The following is a 16500-nucleotide window of genomic DNA, read 5'->3' on the forward strand; positions in this document are numbered from 1 at the left end:
GAGGGAAACTTTACTTCCATGAGTATATGTGTCCCCAGATATGTCCTTCAGTAATAGCCAGGCTGTCCAGAGCTCTGTGTCTCCAGAAGAATGGCTATTTGCATCTGCTGCCCTTGGCAGCTGCCCTAAGGTCCTTACACTAGAACAGAGCCTGCCTTCAGGAACCTTCAGCTGAAGCCTGTCAAAATCGGTGGAAAACAATCTCAAGATGAAGAAGTTCTGCAGAGGAATAATTCTGTTGCTATAAATATATCCTAGAAAAGAGCAAAACCGCCTGCAGCCATGAAGAAGTACTGCCTATTAACTTTGCCCACCTTATCTACTATCCATCACTTTGCACATCATCTTATGTAGCTGATCTGAAGAAGAAAGTAAACATTTTGTCACCCAAAAAGAAGGCTGCCTGAGGACACTGCCTGGAACTAAGCTGAGACAAAGTCCAACAGTTGCCACAAAGCCTGGAACTGATTTCTCTGAGCTGCATGGTGTATGCTTCTACCAGGGAACAACCAATTTCTAGCACAGCTACTAACTCCTATGTCTAAGGGCAGCACTTCTACAGCCAAGCATCAGGAAGGCTTGCAAAACCTCATAGCAGGAAAGCAGCAGAGCTGTGCTTATTTACAGTGGCAGAGAACCTGGCCCTAGGAGTATATCCAGTATTTATACTCCTAGGTAAGCATGATAGGAATAAAGGCAGAGCAGCATGGTAAGGATAGAAGAGAAGGATGGAGATACTTAAAGGGGGCTGCAAGCACTATTGTCTCTTGTTTCACATCTGTGCAGTCTGTTTTGGTAACTGCAGTGTCCATAGGGCCCTTGCTGAAGCAGAAGGGGACAGCCAGCTGGTAACTTGGTTGAAAGATTCATTAGGGTATCCACATCTTAGCAGGGTTTTTCTGGAAAGCAGCATGTGTACATGTTGTATCCACTGTGCTGGGCCCTTCAGCAATCCAGTCACAGATCCTGCTTGGAGCTGCCTGGATGGGAAAAGAGGACGTGACAAGAGAAGTACTGGCTAGTTAATGGAAGGCAGTATCTTCTCCACTTGCCATGGTGCACTTGAAAGCAATTACAGGCATTAGTGTTGCAATGGTGACAAGGGAAGGCTCAAATAGTCAGGGTTTCCAGTTCACAGGTATGCTTGTCTTTCAGAGTACGGTTCCATATTGAAGCAGACCAAAGTTTAAAGTGCTCAAAACTCTGTTGTGTTTCCTGCAGACTGGAAATGCTTAGGAAACATCACTGTGGAAACACTGAAACTGCATCTTACAGGAAGGATGCAACCCTTGCAGAGACAATCTTGTTGCATCTGTAGTGGCTGATAGCAGCAAGAATGTCAACATGAAGAGTGGCCACAGAGCTCGGGAAGTCCTGTTCACCTTGAAACGACATAGACTCAAAGACAGGGTTTCCAAGCTCCTGGCTGGGGAGCCAGACAGAGAAATGCAGCAAGACTCAAGGCTCTGGCCAGCCCGGCTGGTCTGGATTATCAGGCAAGAAGAGCACCCCATGGTCCAAGGAGCTGCCAGAGCCCCCAGGAGACTTGGTTCCCTGCTGGGGAAGACACCCCCACCCCATGTCAATCAACACATCCTTGCTCCTGGGACAGTTAATCAGGTTTAGCCATGAAATCTCCCTCCAGCCCAGTGAATTGACTTTCTCTAATTGATGCTAATGATACCAGCTATTTAATTAGCTGAGCTCACAATCACCCGTCTAAACACAACTGGAGTGTCTTTTAAGATGAGGCCCAAGATGTATAACATTCATCCATGCAGTGTGCACGTTTTAGTTGCCATGTTCCTTGTAAGTGTCTCTATTTTTCCTTCCACTTATTTAGCTTTTTAACTACTATTTATCTATCAGTAACTCTTTAAACTCTTGGAGTTATTTAGAGCATTTTGCTCATCTTTACCTGGGAAATCTGTGTTGCAGGGGTACTCACAGGCACACTTTCAGTCTCTCCTGTGGGAATAAAGAACTTCAGTCAATTAAAATTACTTATTATAGTTGCTATAAATAACTGGAACAGAGGGTTTGAAGTCCCTCTTGAGGTACAAATCAGTTTTAAAGGACTCAAGTCTTACTTTAGGAGGTGTGAACACCATATCATTTGTAAATTAAGCTGCAGTTATAAAACAGACATTAAATTCGCCTCATTTGCTGTCCTGTGTCTGAATAAAGCTGATCCCTGTGAAGGGGTGAGAAACCTTGTATGTGCAAACAGGGCTACTTTGCTCCCTGTGAAGTTCAGTGCTGTGTACCAGCCTTAAGTAACAGGGTTTTCCCCCTAAAGCCTCACTGATCCCTCCCCCTTCTGAAACTGTGGATTTTATCCTTTACTCTATTTGTACATATTTCTGTTATCTCCACAAAAGTCTGATCTGTATATTTTAAGTCCTAGGTTAACAGACTTAGCTCATGGAGGAGCTTATATCTATTTTTCAGAAGTGTTTTGAACACTTCAGAGACATTGTCTCTAGGCATTAATGAGTTCTGAGGATTGATGAGGACTGAAACCAAGAAGTCTAAATATATTATTTCGTCTTTTAACATTGTCTCTTCACTGCAGAAACCAGTTATCCAACAGAAGTTATCACTGCACTTTGAGGGAATTACAGTCAAATAGCCATTGTTTTCCATGTTATTCCCTAAGATGGCCTTTGCTCCCAGGAAACACCATGCCACCCAGTTCTTCATCTGAGTCACCTTTCATTGGCAATGTCACTTCATGAGACCACTTGCCTCAAAGAATTTGCTTCACCCATCTCTGCTGTCAGTCGCAGACATGATTGGTGATCCCATGCCCAATTCTAGGGGTGCCAAGCTCTCTCTTTCCATGCTGGCTGCAGATGTTAAGTCCCTTACCCACCTGGGCGTTTAACACCACAGAAATTCAGTCCTGCAGAGGCTTGAAAACGGTGCAGGGAGGACTTTACACAGTCAGACAGTAAGTGAAGTAGAAAGCTGAAGCCTGGAAGTCAGAGATTTCCAAGGCAGACACGTTCTGATTTCTTCCCCCCCTGCGGGGGAATATGGGTTACTGCCAAGGGCACCTATGAATTGGCCCTGTTCTGGTCCTTAGGATTTGTCCTGATTCAGAGGAAAAGGAGCAAATTAAGGTCTTTTCCAACCCTAACTATTCTATGAATCTGTGATTCCCCAGTGACTCACAGGAGTGTGAGGCAGGGGGAGGAGAGGCTGTACGCCCCTCTCTGGCTATGTACTGCTTTCTCCTCATGCTGGCTGGTTCTGCAGCCCTGGGGAGGGGTAGGTTAGCAGGGTCAGACAGTGATTCCCTCCAGGGAATATCCTCTAAGGTTCCTCCTGTAGAAAACAAGGGGTAGGAGGCTGACTAGGAAAAGTAACTGTGAACTCAAAGAGCCAGCTGTTTGGGGTGAAATCTCATCAGCCCAAGTCCCAAGTTTCATCTTTTAAATGACAAGTTGTTTTCATTTTCAGCTTTGGCCCTTCTGGGGCTAAACTTTGTCTGCAACTTCACAAACTCGAAACTGACTTTTGACCTTAAGTGAATGATGAAGCTTTCTCATGGTGCCTCACTGGGGCTTGAGAAAGCAGATGGTGTTTAAATGTTACTGCTGGACCCTTACTGTTGGATGGTAATGACTGACCCAAAAAGAGCAAAAAGGCATGTTTCTTAATCATTAGCACAATACAAACCAGGTGCTGGGAGGACAGTGAGAAGCTGGTTTTGCACGGTGATGGGCATATTGAATGCTGAGCTTTGTGGAGGTCTGGAGGAGTCAGGTAGCAGTGCAGCAAGAGAGAGCAATGACCTGTCCTCACATTTTCTTTGGAAGGGCTGGACCCAAGCACTGAAGAAGTCTGGATCTTTCATTTGGGTTTGGATAGGAATCAGTCTGTAGTGTCCTTGGAGAAACTCAAAGCAAAGAACTCCTCCTGAGCAAGACCAGACGAGGGGAAAGGATCCCTGCTACCTTGATTTTACCTCCCACCTTTGTCATGAGCATGAGCAGAAGCACTGTCTGCATGTTCTCTGTCAAAACCCAGATAATTGCTATTAAAGTCACTGCTAAAAGCTGGAGCAGAGGAGGCTCCTCACAGTTGCCCTGTGGGAAGAAAGGGGATTTGTGGTTATCTCCCAATTTCTGCAGTGAACATCTGCAGCCCATGGGGGCATACCAATTAATTGGAAAAGATCTCTGAGTTAATTTCCTTTCCAGGCTACTGTAGTGCAGGGGCCGAGGTACACAGACCTAATTTATCAAATTAGAATAATAATAATAGAGAAATTAACTCTTCCATTACCTATGCCATGAATGAATGTTCGCACCACCAAGCATCTTCTAAGAGGTAAAGAGATAGTTCAGGCTCTCTCCTGACCTGACAGTTATGGGCACTCCTAAATTTGCTCCCCCTGCTCCTCATAGTTTCTCAGCATATGGACATAGTCACCTCTGAAGTAGCAAGGCAGAGGATAATGCTGCAAGGGGTTTGAGGTGAGAAGCAAGTACTATCAGCCCCACATTGCTCTGTAAGAAGAATATTTAAAGCTGATAACCACTAAAACCCTGGACCTGAAACCCCTGAGCTTTGCAGGCTTTCTAGAAGTGTTGCTGACTGTAGCAGGACTGGTTGCATGCAAGCAGTGTGGCCTGGATGCATCTTGGTGCTTGCAAGATCATGACTGGTGCAGAAGTCTGGGTTGTTGCACTGACAGGAACAAGAATCCCTTGCAATAAGCCATGTGGGGGGGAGAAGCAGATCCTCATCACAGTGTCCTCATGTAAGACAAAGCGTCTGATAGTTAGAAGTCTCTCTACATCCCAAGGCAGAGATGGGTCCAAGGCAAGAGAGGAATGACTTCCCACAGTGGACATTACATATGCTACAGGATTATTTTCCAGAGGGGAGAGGGAGGTGTTTATAAAATAAAAGATAAAAACTTCACACCTCAGATATTTCTATGAATTTAAAAGACGGGAACATTTGCCCAAAGCTGCCATGGCTAAGAGGTGTTCTCAGGGGCTAGCTGCCAACAGACAGCTCATACGAGAGCAGGTTTCCTCCTTGCTGTCTTTCATACTATCAAGAAGTGAAATAAGAGGATGCTTTACCTTCTTGTTTGTTTGAGTCCATGGCTGCTATAGGGTGTGCGTCCTCGGAGGGACTCCTGTCCTTACTCTGGAAGGTTCTGGCTGGTCACTGGGAACATCACATGGCTTAGAGCTGCCCACATGTGAGCCCTGCGATGGGTCAGCTGGTCTGAACCCTGAGTGCAGAAAGATGCAGAAAGGGTTTACTGAGCAGAGATGCTCAAAATTCAGAAAACAGAGGGCAGAGGAGTAGGGATTTGAGAAGGAATGAGGCATCTTAAAGGTCTCTTTGGGTTCACAGTGCCTCCACAAGCAGAATAGGTGCCAATCCAAGCAAACACTTCCCTCCCAGCCCAAGGAAGTTTGTATTTATGTGGATGGGTGATTAAGAGGTTCTATGTAATCCCGCAGAGACTATTTGCTCAGCAAGATGCTTCTTGTATGAACACAGAAGTAAAATGAGACATACTCTGAACGGAACATAAACATCTTGCATGGGTGCTCTGCATCAAAGAACCAGCTTTTTGCTATGCAACTAATCACCCAAAATGTCCTCCAAACTTATGTTTGGGACACAGAGGTATTGCCTTCACAGTGCTGCTGTACAATCCTGCTGGCACTTTTGGACGTGCTTGTACTGCTTTCTCTGCCAGTTGTCTCCCTGACTTTTTGAGGCACAGGAGTGCTGCAAGGCCACCTCAGTGTGTAGAGCTGCAGCCTCTCTGGAAACCTAGTCAATCCCTTGGTAAAGCATCTCATCAGTCTGGTAATGGAGTTAGGACTTTGGAAACAGTCTTTAGATAATGCCTGGTTAATGGCTCAGGCAGAGCCCCCCAAAAATGGATTGCTCCAGCTAACACTTAATCAGCATGGGCACTGCCCCACATCCATGCTTCCTCTCCCCAGGGTTGAATTCAAGTCTGCTTTTGTCAAGCCTTACTAGGAAACCAGATGTGATTTAGGACTCTAGAATAACCTCACACCTCCATTCCTGTCTGACATAGATATGCCCAAGGCTGTTGTGAGTTATCATTAGCTTTGTTAATGGGATTGGAGGGGCCAGTGTAATTATGGCACAAAGCTCTGCTGACACAGCTCTGCCAGGAGAGCTGTGGTGATTCAGAGAAGCCTGGGGTGATATTTACAGGGAAGCAGGCACAGAGAAAGGCATATAGCATTAAATAGATGGGAGAGATGCAAAAGATGCAAGAGCCCTGGTGGCTTTAGGAAATGGCTGCAGAAGCAGTTGTTCTGGTGCAGTCAGGAGCATAGCTTAGGTGCCACACACTTTTGATCTGATAGCTTTCCAGTGTGGAGTTCCTGAGGGGGGAGGGTGATGGCACCATCAGGGCCCCTGAGATGGGGTGATGCTGAGTGTTTCTGAGCTGTGGCAAGGGATGCCTCATATGGTCAGGCTGAGAGTGGCACAGCCAATAGCGTACACAGCCAGCCTCCTGCTGAGGGTATGATGAGGACTGGAAGGCTTCCAGAGCACAGTCCTGGGGGGACATGGGAGTTTGCATCTTCCTGAGATTGAGGATTAATGAAAGGATAAATGTGTTATTTATAAGAGAGCTGCTTATGTGATGTCCTCCTACAAGATCCATTGTCTGCTCAGGACAGAGGATCGTTTGGTGACACTTGGAAAGTCTGAGCCAAACTGGAGGGACTTTGGATGTAGGCTTTGTACAAACAGGCTGGGAAAGCTTCTAGGTGGGCACCTGGTTACAGTAAGATAAATGCAATAGTTTATTTAATCTGTTTTCTATCAGCTAATGGTGTAAAAGTAATTTTCCTGTTCTGAAGTCTCTAAGTCTCATGGCAGAGTTTAGATGGCCAGGGACCTCTGGAGTTACCCGACTCAAAGTAGGGCTAACCCCAAAGCTGGATCAGATTGCTCAGAGCCACTTCTAGTCCAGATCTGACTGTCTCCCAGGCTGGCAACTTCTCAACCTTTCCGGGCCTGTCCCAGGGCTGCACTACTCTCATGGGCAAGATGTTTCTCGTTACAGCCAATGTTTCAATTGCTGCAGCTTGTGCCCTCAGTAATTTATCCTTTCATTGTTTCTGTGAGAAAAGCCCAACTGTCTTGTCTATAAGGCCCGTTAGGTAGTTGCAGATGGCTGTAGGACCCCCCAGCCTTCTCTTTCCCAATCTGACCAAACTCAACTCCCTCAGCCTCTCCTATGCTGTGTGCTCCAGTCCTCTTTAGGAATAAATCAATAAATAAATAAATAAATTTTTTTTCTGATAGGTATCCAGACTGGCAAGAACACGATTTGCTTCTGAAACACATAAATATGCAGTCATTTTTAAAGTAGCTAAACCTCCTCTCTAGTAGTTTTGAGGAGCAGGTACTTGAGTTTGGGCCTCTGAGAGAAACAGACCTTCAACTTCAGCTTCAGTAGTAGCTTGTTTAGTAGCAAAGCTGTTAAGCTTTGCTTCCAGCTTAGTCTAGTCAATGCCATAGCAAATTCATGAGGCTTCTGTTATTGGGACCAGCTTGTTTAACACTGAGAACTGTTTTAAAAAGTCAGAATTGTTTCTGCAATGCTGGGGATAAAGGAATACATAGAAAAGGCAAAACAGATATGAGAGAAACATAAACCTCACCTGTGATAAACTTTGGCACAGCTTTTTGCTGGAAATTCTTTTTTTTGGTAATAAAAACATGTGCATATTTTTACCCATTCTACTTTTATATTATTAATGTTTTACCATGCCGGTTATAGCAGCATAACAGTATATAATTGTTATCTATCAATAACAAAAGTTAACAAACATCAGTTAGTATGGAATTAGTTATATTAATATACATTAAATACACTAACTGCATGGTATGTCTTAAAGATTTTATAATTTTACTATTCACTGGCTCAATTATTCTGGGGCTTCCTAAATCTCTGGTGACAATGTGACATTGGTACCTCTGGCCTTCTCAAGGCAGGGTGACCACACCTGGCCAGTACCAAAATCATTTACTGTGGGAGAATGCCAAAATGAGAATATCTAACCCATGCTGCTGCACAGCTTTAAATGGGGAAGTCAGGGGACTGTAATACATGAGGAAACAATGCATAAGGCAGACATCCAAGGTGAAGAAAAGACAGAATTATAGTATAATTAAGTTCCATCAAGTGCTCTCTACTTCCACCAGCTCCTCCCAGGCCATCTGAGATCTCAAAATGCTTGTGTCTCTGTCTAGGTCCCACTTGGGCATGTTCCCTTGCCCATCACATCACCAGGGCTATGCCACCAGTCTCACAGATGGTGATTCAGACTGAGGGATGCAACACAAAGAATACCTGTGTCTACCTTCCCCTAACACATGGAAACCTGCAGTTCTCATGGAGGAGAAGTTCACAGGAGGGCATTTCCCCCTCTGCTGTGCTACAGGTGATGACAAAGAATGAAGTTTGTCTGATACAGAGAAAAATAACCTGCATGAGGTTTTAATGACAGTGAAGCAATACTTGTAGAAGAAGGGCTTGTATGAGGATGTGTCATTGCCCTATTACCTATCTTCTGTTCTCATGCACTTTCAGGGCCACAAAGGGCTGGAAGATATGCCCTTGGCATTGTATCTTCTTTTATAAAAACACTGTGAGTTCCTGCTATCATCACAAGTAATATTTTCCTTAATAGAGGGAAGTCAAAGCAATGGAGATTTAACACTCGTGCAGACAAGGACAATGTCTGAGCACAGCCTCTGTCCTCTGCAGAGCTCAGAAGTGGGGTTTGAAACTGGGACACTGGGGATGCCGCCATCCCCTCTGCTCCAGCACCACCAGCTCTGCTATATGACTGCACTGCAAAGTAGGTTGACCTTGGTTAAGTGGGTCCAAAAATTTTCCCTGCTTACAGTTATGGAGTTACTGTCTTTCATGTGTCCTCTGGCTGCAGACTGCAATTTCCTGAGTCACCCCTCTGTTCTTTGTTAGATCAAATAATTGCATTACAGTGGCTACTTTACATTAAGGAATCACTGCTGGACTCCATGATATATATAACATTGCCTGCCAGTCCCTCATTCTTCTGAACTGCTGAATACACAGAGCAAAACTTCCTTCCACATCACTAAACCAAGCAAAATGTGCACCTCACCATGGTTTGGAGTGAAGCCTTGTCCTCTACTCTTCCTGACTGCCAGGTAGGGAAGCTGTTAACACTGTCCTTACCAGGGACAAGGCTTTTAGTCAGCCTGAGCTGACTGAGCAGTGTCAGGCTTGTTCCTAAAGGGAAAGGGATTGGAAAATAGGATTGACTTCTGGCCTTAAGACCCTTGATGTGGGCTGCTTGGTCAAATCCTGCCTCTGCTGGCAGTGAACAAGTCATCACCTCACAGCAGAGCCTAGGTGAGTAGAAACCCTTGTATATCTTTAGTCCAACTTCCTGTTTGGCTCAAGGCTAACTCCAAACTACATACGTTCCTTAAAGCTGTATCCAGTTCAGGTCTGAAGATTTCCTCCAGTATCCTGGGGAAGAATATTTTTCCTTACATGCAGTCAGGATTTCCCTTTGCTGCAGCTTGTGCCCACTGCCTTTCACTGTGCACCTCTGGGAAGAACGTGAACTCTGTCTACTTTATAGCTCCCTTGAGGCAGTGAAAAACTGCAAGAGGATCCCCCCCTTCATCTCTTTTTCTCAGTACTCAGCAAACCCCATACCCTTAACCCCTTCCCACATGCACACACATAGAATCACAGAATCATAGAATAGTTAGGGTTGGAAAGGGCCTTAAGATCATCAAGTTCCAACCCCCCTGCCATGGGCAGGGACACCTCACACTAAAGCATGCCACCCAAGGCTTTGTCCAACCTGGCTTTGAACACTGCCAGGGATGGAGCATTCACAGCCTCCCTGGGCAACCCATTCCAGTGCCTCACCACCCTTACAGTAAAGAATTTCCTCCTTATATCCAATCTAAACTTCCCCTGTTGAAGTTTTACCCTGTTACCCCTTGTCCTGTCACTATGGTCCCACATGAATGCATGTGCACACTGGAACTAAAAGCAAGTCCTCCATAAGGCTGCTTTCCTAAACCACCATCAGGCCTCTAACCCTGGCAAATACAAGGTTTGCCTCATAAGGTTTGCCTCATATGCCAGCCCACCGCAGGGTAGTTTTCTCATGAACAAGGATGTGTTATTGTCCCTCTGCAAGCTTCCCACTGGACAGGTTCAACAACCAGTCTCATGAAGCCATCATCAGACTGTCTTGGCGTGCAATCCAAGCCTATGCCCCCCCCTACTTTAAGGACAAGAAATGACAAAGATGTTCTTGTTTCTTCAGAGCTGAGCATTAAAACACATTTACCTTCCTGCAGCTCTCATACAGCTAAAATGACATCTTCAGAGCAAAACCCAGAGAATAGTTTCAGGGTGTTAAAGCCACCAGGTTCCTCCATCATGGCTAAAGGAAATATTTTCCTCTTTTCTCTCTATCTTCCCTCCAGCAGCCAAATCTGACAAGCCCAAGAACCAAAGCTGTGCCACCTCTGACACTAGTGATTGCCATGATTCTGGCCACTAGTGTGCAGCAAAGAATACTGCCCTGATGCCTTATAGCTGGCACTGCAGCCCCCCCAGTGCAGAGCAGAAGGCATGTGAAAGTTAACAGAGCCTGAGCCAGTTCCCACTTCCCATGAGATCCCTATAGAAAATGGTGAAAAGGTGTGGGTGGTTGGGGAGGTCCCAGGGTTTGCCCTCTCTAGCTATGCTTTAGGCACAGGGTCAAAGACCACAGTGACGTGCCCCTGAGATGGGATTCCCACATAGAGCTGTGCATGAGAGAGGGAGAGGAGGTAGGTCCTGCAGCCTGTGCTGCGTTTGTATGACCATGCTCACCCTTCCAGTGCTCCCCATACATGGAGTGGCACAACTGGGAGAAGCAATCAGCTGTGGAGATGATCACTTGTTACAAAGAGTGATCAAATAACCCAAGCATCAGCATGCAAACAGGCAAAGTTGAGTAAAGCATTTACAGCCTAGCCTTGATGGACAACAGTAACTGTCTGTTTGGCTTTCTGTCCCATTCTGCTTCTGAAATCATGACATGGGTAACAATGCAAGGAAATCCGTATGCACTTTTGCTGCTTCAGTTGTTAGACATCCACAATTGTCCTAAATAAAAGCTTGGGATCTGCCTGGTGACCGTCTCAATCCTGCTGGCTGAGATTGCTGGCTGGTTTTGAGTAGCCCACTTGAAGAACAAACCTCAGTCCTCTACAGAGAGCAAAAATTTAGTGATTTACTCTCACCACTCTCATGCTTTGTCTCCAGCTGTCATTCAGACACTTCAGTTCAGCATGATACCGCAATTTATCTCTTAAATGTTAACAGCAGAAAAAACCAAACATCTTTTTAACCTGGTATTTTAGAGACCTTACTATAAATGCAGCCTCACAAGACTCTCCAGCACACTAAGAAGCTAGATCTCTATACACAGTCTCAGAAGAAATCAGCTGGAAATAACTGGACACGTAAGATGCAAAATACTTTAAATACCATTGTATGTACTGCACATGCAATGTTAAATAGCGATGTCTCTAGCTTTTCCCAATAATACAAAAAACTATTATTAGTCCCACTCTTCATTCCACGCCGCGTATAGTTTCAACTTACCCCAGGCTGTCTGAAGATCCTTCAGCACTGGCGGTTGCCAGAGTTGGGAATTAGCACTGTGCAGGAAAGGAGAGAGAACAGTAATGGTGGTTTGACGTTTCCCGGGATGGGACTGTCACATGCTAATCACTGATTTGAAACGCAAGCATAACAAATGCCTTCTAATTATGTAATCTTTGGGTCACATCCTTGCATGCCCATGCGGTAATCAGGGCTGTGCGCTGGGATGATACTGACTTTTTTTTTCCTCTTTAATTAGAATTGCACACTGCTGTGAAGGGAGGGTTAGAAGCCTTGAGAAGCGATGGGCAGAGTGGGCCACGTGGTGGGAGCTGATGTGATGTCTCTGATACTTCCGTGAGCTCCAAGGCTCTGAAGTACCTCCTTAAGTACCAAACCAGGTATCCTGCAGCTGGGGACAGGGTGACGGGACCAGCTCCTCCCTGCTTTCCCTGACACCCTCAGTCTCCTACCATGCATAGCCTCATGAGGGATGCCAGGGCCAAAGGGCACCCTTTCTTTCATTCAGGGACAAGAGAAAGGTTGCCAAAGTAGAAACTATTAGCATTTCTGTATGTTCTGTTGCTTGTTGGATCATGAAAAATGTCCTTTGAGTAAAAATAAAGCTTGGAGTAAGGTGGGAGAGTGGGAGGCAGAAGCCTTCCACAACCTGCTCCGTTTCTTCACTAAGGTCCTCCAGGACTTTTTACTCCAAAGAGCATCAAGAAAGCAGAGGAGAATGCAGGTAACCCAAGGCTGTGGGTGTCAGGAAAAGGTTTGAACCAATCCAGTGAGATACTCCAAAGCATAAGTGCAGGGAGACATAAAGGAGGCACAGTAACAAAAGCCAGACTGATTTCTCCCTAAAAGGCAAAGCTCTGCTTCAAGGTATCTTTCAGGCAGAAAACCTGAGATGTAAAAACCTAAAATCAGTGTAATTGCCATGGAGGACAGGCTCACAGATTAATGCTGTGTGGAAGATGCTGCTACCTCTGAAGTCAAGGACTAGGGACAGGGATTCTGTATTTCTTTTTTTGGACTATTTTAGGAACAAAACACAATAAAATTGAACAAAATAAAATGATAATTCTGAAGGAGTTTGCTGGGAAGTGCATTTTTGGTGTGAATTCAACAAACAGCTCAAGCTTGGAAAGATTTAAAAAATAAATAAAAACATATAGCTTCACAAATCTGTGAACAAAACATTTCAAATAGAGGTTTTCCTGCAGGCAGCTTTAAGACAAAAGACTGAAAAGTGTTATATTGCCAAATGATCCATGAGCCATTTTATTTCAGATGGCCCAGTATGTTCCAGTCTGCTGATAATGTGCTTGGCTTTATTTTGCTAATAAACCACAAAGCCCAAGATTTTTCCTAATCCTAGAAAAATTAGCTGAGTATTTCAGAGCACTTCTGAAGGAATGGTATTTATACATTGTGTCTGCAAATTGAAGCAAGGACAGGTATTTACTAGAACTCCCTTAAATATCTGGCAAGTGAACACTCAACAGACATTTTTCCCTGACAACACTGGTATGTTGTGTGGGGTTTTTAACAAACTAGAAAGCAGGTTTTCTACTTTGTAAGGCAAAATTTTCAGATTCATAGTGCAGAGACCTGTGATGAGGCAAACAAAAATAAAATGGGTATTTCATTGCATTAGACTTTCTGATCGGACAGAGACAGTGATTGGTCTCCCCTGTGCCTTCTCCTGTCTGCTTCCTTTCCCCATAGCAGAGGTCTGTCCTTGAGCAATCTGGTATCAGAGGCTGGGGTTTATGGGTCTTGACCTGTGAGGAGTAACGACCACATTCCAACTGCACTTGTTCTCTGCCCTGACCCTGCTATGCAACATCCGGCTTAAGGTAAACATAATCATAGGAGCACTGTGTTTGCAGAAAGAAGCTTCTGTGGGTGGTGAGGTTTGTTTTCTGGAGAAAGTTCTAAAAGTTGAGTATAAATTAGGCACTGTTTTTCAATGACAGGTTTTTTCTTTGAAAGACATTCCTAGGACAAGTTAAACATCCTCAGTGGTTATTTGTAATAAATAATGAAGAAATCAATCAATGCCTGTTGAAAACTGGTCACAGCTGTTGAGCCCAGAATGCAATTAGAGAGCTGCCTTTAACCCATGCTACTGTCCATACTGAACAGTCACATTTACAACTTCTGCTTCAGCCCCATTGGTGCCTAGCCATGAAATGTGCCATGAAATGTGCCACTCCACTGCATTTCCATCCTTCTCTTGCCATCCTATAATGACATGAATCCAGCCTGTTGAGAATGCTGTCACTTTGTGGCAGTATGATGATGTGTGCATTACCCAAATGAGGAAATTGCCAAGAACAAGAACCTTCCCAGTGTAGAGTAAATACCTGCCTTAACTTTCTCCCTCACTGCAGTCTGTGAAAGTTCTCACCTACAAAGCACACAGGTTAGAGAGCCAAAGGACATATTCCTTTCTTTGAAAAAGTGTATTTATACCAACATCCCAGCATGCAGCCTCTATGGGAAAAACTTCGTAGTCCCAGTCATGATTTGAAGTTACCAGGCATTAAGTCCTATGAAGTTTACCCTGAATTTCATTAGAGGCATCTTAAAGATGTGTAAGTTTATGCCACCGGTTACTGTGTGCTCTTGGTGTAAAACGCCATCCTCTCTTCCCTATCCTGATATAAGATGCTGTGACAAAGATTTACAGCCTCCTGTCCTGAATTCAGCCCTTGTAAACTACGTATTTCTCCTGATTTTTGAAATCTGTGGTCAAGTTCATCATTGTACCTGAAAACTGCTATAAATAAGAAATACCTATGCATCTGCATCCCTTGCAAATGAGGGGAAAATAACTTCTAAAATCAATTACTGGAGATCTGTTTCCGTTAAAAATTTAAGCCACCTTCAAGTCGCAGCAAGTTGCTATGGTGCTGCCTATATATGTTCTGCCACAAAAGCCACAGTGATTTGGCGAACTGACTCCTATCTCCTGTGAGCAGGAAGAAGCTAGGAATCCTGAAGCTTGGCAAGATAGCTGTCATTGGGCTGTCAGGGAGTGGCATGTATTAACAGTCACAAAACAGTGTCAAAAAAGAGAAGTCTTAATTCCCTGTAGTAGAGGCACAACTTAATGTAATCTTCTAAAGTACTGAAATAAATGTCTTCAATTTTTCACCAAACATTTGTCATACAGGCTCCCATTTTGTATCTAGGTACATTCTGTAACATGTATTTCATTTGGTGTCTAATCTATTTAAAAATAGAATTGGTCATCCTTCTAGGACTATTGTGGCTACTATTTTTGGTCAGCAGGGCAAGACAGAGCTTTTTTTCTGATGAAACGCCACAAATTATCAAACACACATTTTAGATTTACTTCAGATACTGCACTGAGGAGGTACTTAAAGAAAAATTAAACCAAAATAAAACATGAATGTTCTCATATCATTTTTTATGGTTAATTTTCTCATTAAATCTGCAAGTAACTCATCTGCCCTGACAGCCTCAGGGGTTAATCCGTTTTTCTGGATTTTCATTCAGTGGAGCAGGTCTTTCAGCCCAAGCCACGCTTGGGACTTTAAATCTGTGCTGTAAAGCATTTATGTGCCATAAAATTAGTCCTTATATATATTTATGAGATACTGAAAAAAGGACAAACTGCATCTAATAAAGCCACAAGATGCCATTTTCTAATTGCAGATCTTTATCTGTCTTTGTTATTCAAGTTTGTTATATTGTTATTCGGTTTCAAGGACTGTCTCCTCTCCAGCATCAATAAAATAAGCAATTTTCCTATACTTACTAATTCATTCCTGCAGAACTCAGTGAACAAGGGCAGCTAAACAATGGTTATACAGAGGTCCCCTGTTCCATGGTGGGATGTGTGTGTGGCATATACAGATGTGCAGGAAGGCCATGCCTACCTCTCTGTGTGCACAGCCTGTTTGTGCAGGGCTTTCATGTTGACCCCAGCACTTGTCACTCATATAACCGTCTCCCTGAAACTGGTATAGATTTCTTATGGTTTAATCCTATACACCCAGTTTTGAAAAAGGAACTAGAAGATGTGCGTGCAGCCCTGGAGTTCTCAGTACAGGAAAGATATGGACCTGTTAGAGAGGGTCCAGAGGAGGGACATAAAAACGATCGGAGGGCTGGAGCACCTCTCCTATGGAGACAGGTTGAGAGAGCTGGGCTTGTTCAGCCTGGAGAGTGGGAGGCTCTGGGGAGACCTTACTTCTGCCTTTCAGTTCTTAAAAGAAGCATATATGAAAGATGGGAAGAGACTTTTTATCAGAGCCAGTTGCAATAGGATGAGGGGTGATGGTTTTAAACTAAAAGAGGAGGATTCATGGACATGAGGAAGGAATCTTTTACAATGAGGGTGGTAAAACACTGACACAGGTTGCCCAGAGAGGTGGTGGATGCCCCATCCCTGGAGACATTCAAGGCCAGGCTGACGTGGTTCTGGGCAACCTGATCTAGTTGGAGATGTCCCTGCTCATTGCAGGGGGTTGGACCAGATGAGCTTTGAAGGTCCCTTCTAACCCAAACTATTCCATGTTCTTACCAGACCTGTCTTTTTGGGGGTATGGGAAAGACACTTTAAAAAGTGCAGCACGTGTTGAGAACCAAGCCACCGGTGTCACTGTTACAACCAGTGGCTGAAGTTCGTACATTCAAACACACAGCAGCTCGAAACCACACATGATGTCAATGTGCCGCTTGAGCGGGCGATCCTTCACAGCCGCAGGCCGTGGTTGCCATGCGGAAGTGTGAACGGTTGCTAGGGGGGGCAGGAA

The 16500-nt window shown here is 44.5% G+C and overlaps 1 protein-coding gene across 6 annotated transcripts in view; it reads right to left on the reverse strand.

The window, feature by feature from the left end:
* ARHGEF33 (Rho guanine nucleotide exchange factor 33) overlaps positions 1-12403 on the reverse strand; it is a 30896-nt gene extending 18493 nt beyond the window's left edge. For 3 of the 6 annotated variants that reach the window (XM_057396889.1, XM_057396888.1, XM_057396890.1), the window contains exons 1-3: positions 11705-12403; positions 5103-5257; positions 1919-1968 (exon numbers count right to left, since the gene is read on the reverse strand). In XM_057396889.1, the coding sequence (XP_057252872.1) occupies positions 1919-1968; positions 5103-5124 (72 nt within the window). In that variant the 5' untranslated portion in view covers positions 5125-5257; positions 11705-12403. The remainder of the gene's footprint in view (positions 1-1918; positions 1969-5102; positions 5258-11704) is intronic. The other 3 variants (XM_057396893.1, XM_057396891.1, XM_057396892.1) reach the window with 2 other exon arrangements.
* Positions 12404-16500: the final 4097 nt, after the last annotated feature.

This window comes from Pezoporus wallicus, unplaced genomic scaffold, assembly GCF_028554395.1.
Source record: "Pezoporus wallicus isolate ANWC-B61680 ecotype Strahan unplaced genomic scaffold, APGP_CSIRO_Pwel_v1 contig_7265, whole genome shotgun sequence".
Classification (NCBI taxonomy): Eukaryota; Metazoa; Chordata; class Aves; order Psittaciformes; family Psittacidae; genus Pezoporus; species Pezoporus wallicus.